The sequence below is a fragment of the Pituophis catenifer genome, unplaced genomic scaffold (genome assembly GCF_029215685.1).
Source record: "Pituophis catenifer annectens isolate HBS135680 unplaced genomic scaffold, rPitCat1.0.hap2 SCAF_9, whole genome shotgun sequence".
NCBI classification, from domain to species: Eukaryota; Metazoa; Chordata; class Lepidosauria; order Squamata; family Colubridae; genus Pituophis; species Pituophis catenifer.
The window spans coordinates 6,570,081-6,581,869 of NW_027256889.1; the positions used below are offsets into that span (position 1 = coordinate 6,570,081).

The 11,789-nt window shown below is 43.1% G+C and overlaps 1 protein-coding gene across 1 annotated transcript; it reads left to right on the forward strand.

Moving 5' to 3' along the window:
• The first annotated feature begins 3,673 nt into the window (after positions 1-3,673).
• On the forward strand, positions 3,674-11,005 carry LOC139321237 (phospholipase A2 inhibitor gamma subunit A). The gene is made up of 5 exons (XM_070949894.1): positions 3,674-3,800; positions 4,728-4,847; positions 6,981-7,133; positions 8,875-9,015; positions 10,691-11,005. Exons 1-5 carry the CDS (start codon positions 3,752-3,754, stop codon positions 10,834-10,836), a joined length of 609 nt encoding a protein of 202 aa, XP_070805995.1. The 5' UTR covers positions 3,674-3,751; the 3' UTR covers positions 10,837-11,005.
• The last annotated feature ends 784 nt before the right edge of the window (positions 11,006-11,789 follow it).

Genomic DNA, 11,789 nt, shown 5'->3' on the forward strand with positions numbered 1-11,789 from the left:
TGAAATTGAGATCAAAAAGAGAAGCAACCTGGAATTAAGGAGAAACTTCCTAATAGTGAGGATAATTAACTAGTGGAACAGTTTGCCTCTGGAAATCGTGAGCTCTCCATCACTGGAGATTTTTAAGAAGAAACTAGGCAGCCACTTATCTGAAATAGTGTAAGGTTTCCTGCCTAAGCAGGGGGCTGGACTAGAAGACCTCCAAGGTCCCTTCCAGCTCTATTCTATTCTATTCTATTCTATTCTATTCTATTCTATTCTATTCTATTCTATTCTATTCTATTCTATTCTATTCTATTCTATTCTATTCTATTCTCAATGGGGGATGCTGGATTCACTTAACATCCGCAGTGATTTTATTTAACAACTGTGGCAAAAACAAAAGGTGAAAAACGTGAGATAGACAACATCACCACCAGATGGATTTCTAACTGGCTGACAAACCACACTCAAAGTGTAGTCCGTAATGGAATCACACCTACATGGAAAGAAGGAAGTTGTGGGGTACACCAAAGTTCCTGTTTTAGGCCCTGTATTCTTCATAAATGATTTTGATGAGGGAATAGAAGGAGAATTCATCAAATCTGTGGACAACACCAAGTTGGCAAGAATTGCCAACCCCCCAGAAGGACCTTCTCAGATGGACCTTCTCAGATGGACCTTCTCAGATGGATCTTCTCAGATGGACCTTCTCAGATGGACCTTCTCAGATGGATTTTCTCAGATGGACCTTCTCAGATGGACCTTCTCAGATGGACCTTGATGGACCTTCACAGACTTGACGGACCTTGATAGACTTGAACAATGTGTCCTATCTAAGAAAATGAAATTCAATGCAGAGAAAAGCAAGGTCTTACATTCAGGTAAGAAAAATGCACAGGTATAGAACAGGTGAAAAAAATGCACAGGTATAGAACAGGTGAAACATGTACCTATAAAACTTTATTCACATTGCATGGAACACAGAGTTCTGTGATGTCCATTTAGATGTGTATGTTTTTTTACAGTAGCCAAATATGGAGCCAACAGATACATGCTTTGCTAGCACTCTCACTGTACTAATATTAACTTTGGAAGATGGGGACATGGGTGCAAGACCATGTATTACACCACACTCTTCCGAAACAAATAAAACCTTCATAATAGAACATCATGATACTGGGAAGTCTGCTACCACATAGATAATTGACTCTTAATATAGATACAACTTGTCAATTATTAGTGAAGTTCAAGAGTGGACTCAGAGCCCATGTTGCAATGGAAGCCACATGGAATAGCTTACGGAGAGGCTGGAGAGTCCATGTAAGGATGCCTAGAATCCTCCTTACCAAACTAACCCATCTTCTGACATTGGCTGTTACAAGCAAGCATCATGGGTAGTCTTCAACATATGACCACAATTGGGACCAGAATTCCCATTGCTAAGCAAGGTGCTTGTTAAGTGAGTCATCCGCCTCATCCGCCAGTTGCGGCCCTTTCTTGATCGGGATTCCCTGTGCACAGTCACTCATGCCCTCGTCACCTCTTGACTGGACTACTGCAACGCTCTCTACATGGGGCTCCCCTTGAGGGGCACCCGGAGGCTCCAACTGGTCCAGAATGCGGCCACGCGGGTAGTTACGGGAGCTGCCTGGCGCTCCCATACAACACCTCTCCTGCGTGAGCTGCACTGGCTCCCAGTGGTCTTCCGGGTGCGCTTCAAGGTATTGGTTATCACCTTTAAAGCGCTCCATGGCATAGGACCTAGATATCTTTGAGACCGCCTGCTGCTACCGATGGCCTCCCATCGACCTGTGCGCTCCCACAGAGAGGGCCTCCTTGGGGTGCCATCAGGCAAACAATGTAGGCTGGTGACCCCCAGGGGGAGGGCCTTCTCTGTGGGGGCACCTACCCTCTGGAACCAGCTGCCCCCAGAGATAAGGAGAATCCAAGACCTCGGTGCCCTTAAAACTTTCTTTTTTCAGCAAGCCGGGCTGGCTTAACACTTTTTTTAAAAAAATGTTTTTAATTGTTTTGTCATTGCTTTTAATTATGGGGCCAAATTTACATATATCTTTTTAATTGTATTTTAATGTTTGTAGTTTATGTTTTTACTTTGGCTGTACACCACCCTGAGTCCTTAGGGAGAAGGGCGGTATATAAATTTGATATAAAATAAATAAAATACTCAAAGTTACAACCTTTTTTTTTGCTACACTTAAGTACTCTGGATAGGATAACAGAATAACAGAGTTGGAAGGGACTTTGGAGGTCTTCTAATCCAACTTCCTTCTCATGCAGGAGACCCTCTTCCATTTCAGACAAATGGCTGTACAATCTCTTCTTAAAAACCTCCAGTGTTAGAGCCCCCACAACTTCGGAAGGAAAACTGATGGTGGTGCAGCAGATTAAAGTGCTGTTAAATGCTAGCACTTAGCTGTCAGCTGCCTGCGATTAGTGCAAGTTCGAATCTCACCAGGCTCAAGATTGACTCAACCTTCCATCCTTTCGAGGTAGGTAAATTGAGGACCCGGATTTTGGGGGCAATAAGCCAACTTTGTATAGAACAACACCGCTTTTTTTTTTTTAAATTTGATTTATATGCCGCCCTTCTCCGGAGACTCAGGGCGGCTTACAATGCGTTAAGCAATAGCCTTCATACTTTTGTATATTTATACAAAGTCAGCTTATTGCCCCCATAATCTGGGTCCTCATTTTACCTACCTTAGAAAGGATGGAAGGCTGAGTCAACCTTGAGCCTGGCGGGATTCGATCTTACTTTAATTGCAGACAGCTAGTGTTAAATTACAGAGCTCTGTCTGTTGAGCTATTCCAGGCTCCTTAGGGCTTGGGGGGGCCCCCGAAAGCTCTAATAAGCAGGTATATACAAAAAAGTATGCAGGCTGTTGCTATAATGCATTGTAAGCCGCCCTGAGTCTACGGAGAAGGGCGGCATATAAATTGGACTAATAAATAAATAAATAAAAGCCATCCCACTGATTAATTGTTCTAATTGTTAGGAAATGTCTCCTTAGTTCTAGGTTGGTTCTCTCCAACTCGTGGAGAGTTGTCCCATTCCACCCTGGGGATGGCTGATGGTTTGAGGCCAGTCCCTATAACTTGCTAAACATTTATCTTTGTTAACTCTGATTTTTTTTTCTTTTTACTTGTAATTTGTAAATTTGAATCTTGTTTTCAATGCTGTCTTCAATTTGCTTTTCATGATGTTGTTTGGGAAAAAAACACAGAGTGAAATGGGCAGTGTAGAAATTTGGTAAATGAATAAATAAAATCAAGGTTATCCTTGTCTAGGTCCTGAGCCTGGGGGTGATTCATCCCTCCAAGTCTGGTGCCTTTTTGGTTACTGACCTCAACCTGGTTTATCTTTAACTGGTTATCTTTATCTGGTTCCAGGCCAGAGCAGCTACTTGATAGTTTGACTTGATGGCTGTTATTGGACTTTGCTTAGAGTGGGGATAAAAGGTAAAATCCCATGGCCTGAGCCAATGACAGTAAAGAATAGAAGTGTTTTCAAGGCTATGTTCTCAGCATTGCAAATTTTCTAGATGGTCACCTAAGTTGAAATGGTTTTTGGATCAAGCCAACGTTGTGTTTGCTTTTGGATTAGCGGGCTGGCCCTAAATTATGGGAGGGGTTTCCCATTTTTAAACTTGTGTCTACTTCATGTTGCAAAGAGTCTCTGGTTTCAGCAGAGTCCAGAACTTCACTGAGGTCAACATATCCTATCCAGCTCTGATCTTCATCTTGAGCCATGAAATCTCTCCAGATCATCTGTCTTCTTTTCATTTTTGTAGCCAGAGGTAAGGAGATCATCATGTGACGTCATCATGACTTTTAGCAGACTTAAGGTCTCTTTTGCAGAGGAGAGCAACGAAGATGATTAGGGGAACTGGAGGCTAAAACTTATAAAGAACGGTTGCTGGAACTGGGTATCTGTAGTCTAGTAAAAAGAAGGACCCGGGGGTGACATAATAGCAGGGTTCCAATATCTCAGGGGCTGCCCCAAAGAAAAGGGAGTCAAGGTATTCTCCAAAGCGCCTGAGAGCATGGCAAGAAGCAATGGGTGGAAACTAATCAAGGAGAGAAACAACTTAGAACTAAGGAGAAATTTCCTGACAGTTAGAACAATTAATCAGTGGAACAACTTGCCTCCAGAAGTTGTAAATGCTCCAACACTGGAAGTTTTTAAGAAGAGATTGTGTAATCATTTGTCTGAAGTGGTGTAGGGTTTCCTGCCTAAGCAGGGGGTTGGGCTAGAAGACCTCCAAGATCCCTTCCAACTCCTCTCTTCTCTTCTCTTCTCTTCTCTTCTCTTCTCTTCTCTTCTCTTCTCTTCTCTTCTCTTCTCTTCTCTTCTCTTCTCTTCTCTTCTCTTCTCTTCTCTGGGTGACCCCCATTCTATAAGGGTCTCTCCTACCACCACCACCTGCAAAGATATTGCTGAACCTGCGATCTTCTGAATGGAAAGCAGTCACCTTACTGCCCTTGTGCAACGCAGCCCTTGTCCCCATATCAACTCTCCTGAAATGCCCAGCCCTTCTCCCTGCTCTTTCGAGCATTTCTTGCTTTGCTGAATGACTTTCCTTTCCCTCCACCAAATTCCTGACTCTTCAGGAATTGGATTCCTCAACCCTGACATTTCAAAATAAGGAAGCACTCGGGGGAAGGCATAACTAAGATAATAGAATTAATCAGGCACGCTCTTTTCTTTCTTTTCTCCTTTTCAGGAAGCTTTCGCTCATGTGAAATTTGTCACAACGTGGGAACTGATTGTGGCTATGGTCACGTAGAGGAGTGTCACTCTCCAGAAGATCAATGCGGCAAGGTGTTGCTGGAGATTTCGTTAGGTAAAACCACAGTGACCGCTCCCCTCGTTTCCTTCCAATCAAAGGAGAATCTTTTCTAAGGTCTCCTTTCTTGGAGGAATAATTTTCTCAACATATGGTCTGAGCTGGAGATAACATGCACAGTCCTCATCCATGCATATAAAGAATAGTTGCTAGAATTGGGTATGTCTAATCTAATGAAAAGAAGGGCTAGGGGTGATAAGATAGCAGCCTTCTGATATTTGAGGGGCTGCCCCAAAGAGGGGGTCAACCTATGCTCCAAAGCACCAGAAGGCAGGACAAGAAGCAATGGATGATAACTAATCAAGGAGAGAAGCAACCCAGAACTAAGGAGAAAATTTCCTGACAGCTAGAACAATTAATCAGTGGAATGAGTTGCCTCCAGAAGTTGTAAATGCTCCAACATTGGAGGTTTTTAAGAAGAGATTGGACAACCCTTTGTCTGAAGTGGTGTAGGGTTTCCTGCTTGAGTAGGGGGTTGGACTAGAAGACCTCCAAGGTCCCTTCCAACTCTCTTATTCTGTAGAGGCTTCTTCGGTACAACATAGAACAGTTTTCCTTTAGCCTGCATTGTGAATGTTTTATTTTATTTTCTATTCTAAACTGGTCGTAAGTCAGGTCTACCTGTATAGGGTACAAAAATACCAAAAAAACCACAGAAAATAGTAGGAAAGATAGGGAAGGGAAAAGTGTGGGGAAAAAGAGGAAAAAGAAAGAAAAGATGTTGGCTTCCGACTTCGTTTGGTGCAGTAGAATAAAATAATAACATCAAACCTCAACCTTTACTTTTACATAGTAGTATAAACTAGCGGTTTCTATAACAACAAGTCATTTTATTCAGTGTTGTTTGAACTTTGAGCAGTCACTAAAGGGAGCGTTGTAAGTCCAGGACTACCTGTATTGATTCATAACATTGATTCATAAGACAATAGGTCTTGCCTGCCATATACAGCAGTGGTGGGTTTCCAATTTTTTTACTACCGGTTCTGTGGGTGTGGCTTTGTGGATGTGGCATGGCTTGGTGGGCGTGGCTTGGTGGGCATGGCAGGGGAAAGATACTGTAAAATCTCCATTCCCACCCCACTCCAGGGGAAGGTTATTGCAAAATCCCCATTCCTCCCGATCAGCTGGGACTTGGGAGGCAGAGAATAGATGGGGGTGGGGCCAGTCAGAATTTTTACTACTGGTTCTCCGAACTACTCAAAATTTCCACTACCGGTTCTCCAGAACTGGTCAGAAGCTGCTGAAACCCACCTCTGATATACAGGTAGTCTTAAGATCTTAAGATCAGAATAGAGCTGGAAGGGATCTTGGACTTTTTCTAGTCCAACCCCCTGCTTTTCTCAGTTCACACATTCCGGGCAACCATGAGCCAAGCAGGCTTAACAAGTGCTTCTCACTTGTTGCAGAGAAGGCGAAACAGAGCTGCTACTTTATACTTGTGTATTACACAAACTAACATGGCTGAACTAGGAAAGTCTGCTAAGCTAGAGTCGCTCTGTGGGCTACTGAGCTAGATGGGCGGCTGAGAATTCTAGCGCCCTTCTGAAAGATTGGCCAAGAAAGTTGAAACAGAGAGAGCAATGGAGGTGGAAGGTGAACTACAGGACAGAGAAGGACCTCACGGAGAAGGGATGGGCAGGATCAACATCTGGAAGAACATCAGGAGCAGCCCACAACTTACGACCACAATGGAGCCCCAAAAGTATGTTGCTAAGTGAGAAATTTGATAAGTGAGTTTTGCCCCGTTTTATGACTTTTCTTGCCACATTTGTTACGAGAATCCTTGCAGTTCTCAAATTAGTAACACAGTTGTTCCGTGAATCTAGTTTCCCCGTAGACTTGGCTTGTCAGAAGGTCGCAAAAGAGGATCCCACTCACTAAGCGAACTGTTGTAAGGCGAGGACTGCCTGTAAAGACAGGTGTCTGCTGGAGAACAGAAGGGGGAGGCAAGGAACACAATGTACACAAGGCCCTCACACAGGTTGTTCGGGATGTTTCAGAATTGCCCCTCCTTAAAGCTTTTATCCACTATCATGGTTCAAGTGATCACAGCCTTGGGCGGGAGGTTTCCAAAACTCCACAAATCCACCAAGTTAACTTCTTCTCCCTTGTTTTTCCTCCTCCGCACAGCACCACTTTCTATCCGATCTGTTCATAAGAACTGCTTCTCATCCAGCCTCTGCAAACTTCAGCACTTCGATGTCAATGTTGGACATGACACCTATCTGAGAGGAAGAATCCATTGTTGTGATGAAGAAAAGTGTGAAGGCCGCCAATTTCCTGGTATGTTTGCTCAGAAGGTCTAGGACCCAACACTCTTCTTGTTTCAAAGGGTCATACGGGGTTTGTGTGTGTGTGTGTGACCGGATTTTTCTTCCTGCCCAGTCAAACTTCCTCCCCTCCCCATCCAACAATAGACTGCTGATTTAGTCCTTGCTGATAATCTTTTACGGGTATTTTTTTTTAAATCCAATTTGAGTGGGAGGGCAGAGATGTAAACTCCCTCCCCCCCACCCACTTTTAGGAACTAAAAATACTGGAGCAAAGTTGAGGCAGCCCAAAAGATTTCCTTCCTTGAGTTTGATAAGGTCATTTCCAGTTCATTTTAAATCTTTTGTTTGCACAAGTTTGCACTTCTTCCTGGGAGGTTCAACATTTGATGGATTAATTACGTGACATTATATCCTTCCTGACTCCTAGTGTGACCTCACAGATTTTCTCCTCAAAGATCTGTCCCACATCTGATCCTTCAGCTGTTCCAATGGGGAACCCATTGCTACTGTAGCTTAGTCTGGCTGCTGGCCATCTTCTCTTTCCTTCCACCTTTCCCAGCATTACAGCCTTCTCCAAAAATTTTTGTGAGTCTTCACAAAATGTGTCTGAAATAAGATAATTTGAGCCTGGTTATGTGTACTGGATAGGACTGAACTAAGTAATTCAGCTCTTCCCAAGTCCCAACTCCAGCCATTCCTGGTAGGCAGGTATAATACTGTCTTTTTCTTGCTAATCCACGAGCAGAAATGTCTATGGAGATTCTCGGTCATCTAGGGTCATGGTTGTCCCAAAGATGCTTTTTTCAAAAGGCAACTGGACTTCCTTTGTTTTTCCTTGAAGACGTTTCGCTTCTTATCCAAGAAGCTTCTTCAGTTCTGAGTGAATGGTTTATATTTCTTGCAGTCATCTGGTCGTTAGTGCTCTCTCTGAGAGTCTCAGAGGCCACTTGGAAGTTTATATATGCCCTCAGGATCATCTGAATAGTGCAAATGAGTGTGAAACCACCTATCTCCTGTTTGCAACGTAGTCCACGACAGTTCTAAGAAAGTTCCACACTCATTTGCACTATTCAGGTAACTCTGAGGGCACAGATAAACCTCCAAGTGGCCTCAACAAATATCAGAAAGAGTGCTAAGGTCCAGACGACCATTAGCAGGCATGTCTATGGAGATTCTCAGTCATCCAGGTCATGGTTATCCCAAAAGTGCTTTTTTCAAAAGGCAACTGGACTTTGTTTTTCCTTGAAGACGTTTCACTTCTCATCCAAGAAGCTTCTTCAGTTCTTTTTTCAGAACCAAAGAAGCTTCTTGGATGAGAAGGGAAACGTCTTCAAGGAAGAACAAAGAAAGCCCAGTTGCCTTTTGAAAAAAGCTGCCCTGAGTCTTCGGAGAGGGGCGGCATACAAATTGAATGAATGAATAAATGAATGAATGAATGAATGAATGAATGAATGAATAAATAAATAAATAAATAAATAAATAAATAAATAAATAAATAAATAAATAAATAAATAAATAAATAAAAGCACCTTTAAGACACGAGCAGGAAGGTGAAGGGGGTGGAAATTGTATTTCGTTAATGTTTTGGTAATATCATTTTAAAGTTTACAAAGCACCGTAAATGCATGCAATTTTGAAAAAGGAGGCAGTAGACTCCACAAAATTCATAGACTTTTGGCATGGATGATCTTTTTGCTAATCTTTCACTTCCTTTTTGTTGTTGTTGTTGATGTTGATGTTTTATTTTGCAGGACTGCCCCTCTCCCATCCAAATGGATATGTCTGTCCTGGCGTTCTTGGTCTGTTCTCAGAGGACAGCAGTGAATCTGAAGCTGCTTGCAAAGGAGATGAAACCAAATGCATTAACATTGTGGGATACAGAAAAGAAAGATGTAATTCTTATACATATATATATATATTACTGTCTGCTGCAGCAGTCAGGCAAGGGATGATGCCAACTGTGGAGGGGTACATACAGGGAGAAACTCAGAGCCTCCCCCACTACACTGCAAAATAGAAATGGGCTCCCAAATAGAGCCCAGTTCAGGGGTGAAATGCTCCCAGTTTGGACCGGCTCGGGTGAGTAGGTAGCGATGACGGCGGGCAGTTCGGAGAACCAGTAGCAAAAATCCCTGCCCCCGCCCCCCATGCCCAGCTGAGCTGGGCGATCATCAGAGGCTTTTTTTCTTTTAAACGCCTCTGACGAGCCAAGCTCTGACGATCCAAGCTCTGATGATCTCAGGCAACTCAGCTGGGATCGTCAGAGCCTTTTGAAAGCATTTTTTTACATGGTTTTACATGTAAAAAATGATTTTAAAAGTAAAAAAAAAAAGTGGCCATGCCCCCCCCAGTCACATTACCACCCCCCCCCACCAAGCCACGCCCACAGAACCGGTAGTAACAAATTTTAGATTTCACCACTGGCCCAGTTCATTTTGCAATCTTTGGTAGCAAGAGAAATAATAGTGCTGTTAGATAGGTGGATTGAAGATTGAAACTGTCCTGTCAATATCTTAACAAGTGCAAAGATACTTTTCTAAGGTGCAAAGACAACACTTGCTGGGTCCAAAGTCTAAAATTCCATCACTGGGTGTTATATATTTGTGTAATGATTTTGTCTCTTTACAAGATGGCTATAAAAGTATGAAGCCAAGGTGGGAACTTGTGTTCACATAATATGTTTAATGTGATAAATGGGCAGGGAGGAGGGCCGAGGTGGCATAATATCTTGAACGAAGTGAAGGATGCTGATGTAACTCCCTAAGTCACACGTCTCCAAGCTTGGCAACTTTAAGACTAGTCAACTCCCAGAATTCCTCAGACCTCTGTCCTAAGTCAATCTTTCTCAAACTTCACAGCTTGAAAATGTCTGGATTTTAACTCCTAGAATTCCCCAGCCAACATGGCTGGCTGAGGAATTCTGAGTTGTCAAGTTACCAAGGCTGAGAAAAATGGTGGGATTTAGCTGGTTCGGGCCGGTTCGGGCGAACCAGTAGTCAAATTGCTGGCTGGCCCCTCCCCACTCCTCCCCGACCCTTCCAGGAGTCCCCACGTGCCCCATTTTGGCTCCCAGGTAAGTGCAGGGAGGCCTACTAGGCACAAAATGGGGCATGGGGGTGCAGCAGCATTCCCCCCCTCGCGGCCTGTTTTTGTTCCCCGGAGGCTTCAGGGAGGCCTCCTAGGTTCAAAAGGGGGCGTGGCACAGCCCCCCTCAGCCCATTTTTGCACCCAGGGGGGTGCAGGAGGCTGAATGCTGCCTGTCACACACCCCTGGCCACGCCCACGAGCCGGTCATTAGGGCAGAGAACCAGTTGTTAAATTATTTTAATCCCACCACTGGTTGAGAACCTAGAAATAAGAAGAGACTTCTTGACGGTTAGAACAATTAATTAGTGGAACAGCTTGCCTTCACTGGAGTTTTTTAAGAAGAGATTGGACAACCATTTTGTATGAAATGGTAATAGGATCTCCTTCTTGAGCAGGGGGTTCGGCTAGAAGACCTCCAAGGTCCCTTCCGACTCTGTTGTTCTGTTTTTCTGACCTGTATCTTGTTGGTTATTTCTGCAGTTCCTGGAGACATCGCTTATAATATCAAAGGATGCGTTTCTTCCTGTCCAGAACTGAGATTGAGCAATAGAACGCACGAAGAACGTAGAAATGATCTGATAAAAGTTGAATGTAGAGACGCCGCCAAAATTACACCTTCTGAATAATACCGCCACCATTTTGGAATCTGAAGATCAGCAGTTTCATCCAATAGAACCATGGGAATGGCTCTGAATGGAAAACTTACATTTTTAACTTCTGATTCTTCCTGCCAACTAATTCTAAGAAATTAAAAAAGTAAAATAAAATAAAAGAAGCCAAGAGGCTGAGTTGGAATTGCCCATTTGTCTTTATTTTTTTATTTTGTTTTAGTTTTAGTTTTGGCTTTCTTCCCAGAGAAAGTGGTGTGGTTGGAATGGTTATATGAAAGCTAATCTTTGATATAAAAAAAGCCCATTAATTTTAATTATTTTATTTATTTGATGGATTTATAGCCTCCTTACCTGTAGACCAGTGTTTCTGAACCTTGGCTACTTGAAGATATATAGATTTCAATTCCCAGAATCCTGTTAAAACAGTGTTTCTCAAAGTTGACTAGTTGAAGCTGGACGAACTTCAACTCCCAGAATTCCCCAACAAGCGAAAAAATGTTACAGCCATCCATATCACACCACTCAATGAAGAACTTGGTCTCAGGTATGAATATAAAGACTCCCATGTGTAGATTTCAAACTAGCTACTTTATTGTTCTATGCCTATTGTACAGGAATCTTCCCAGACTGGCAGATTTACCTGGGAAAGACTAGATAAGGCTCAAAAAGAGTCAACAAAAGAGGACACCTTGCCTCTTGTGTTTATGTAATGAGTCCAGGCTAATTCCTCATTTGATCCCTCCTCTCAGTTGGGATGGCTGCTCTCCAACTCCAGCAATGTCTGGAGGAAACCATTAATCTTTATACAATAAAAGACACCCATCAACTTGGTCACCATACCTGTACACTCACACTTCCAGCAGTGATGAAACAGGATCTCCCAGCTCCCAACGACCCAGAGAGGATGTTGATTTTTTCCAAAGATTTATTCATTTATATAGCCTATATGACCTAGGGAACCCATAACA

Coding starts and splice junctions, on each gene's coding strand:
- LOC139321237 (XM_070949894.1), top strand. CDS start 3,752: ATGAAATCTCTCCAGATCATCTGTCTTCTTTTCATTTTTGTAGCCAGA. Junction 4,848..6,980: donor GTTGCTGGAGATTTCGTTAG/GTAAAACCACAG, acceptor TCCTCCGCACAG/CACCACTTTCTATCCGATCT. Junction 9,016..10,690: donor GGGATACAGAAAAGAAAGAT/GTAATTCTTATA, acceptor TTATTTCTGCAG/TTCCTGGAGACATCGCTTAT.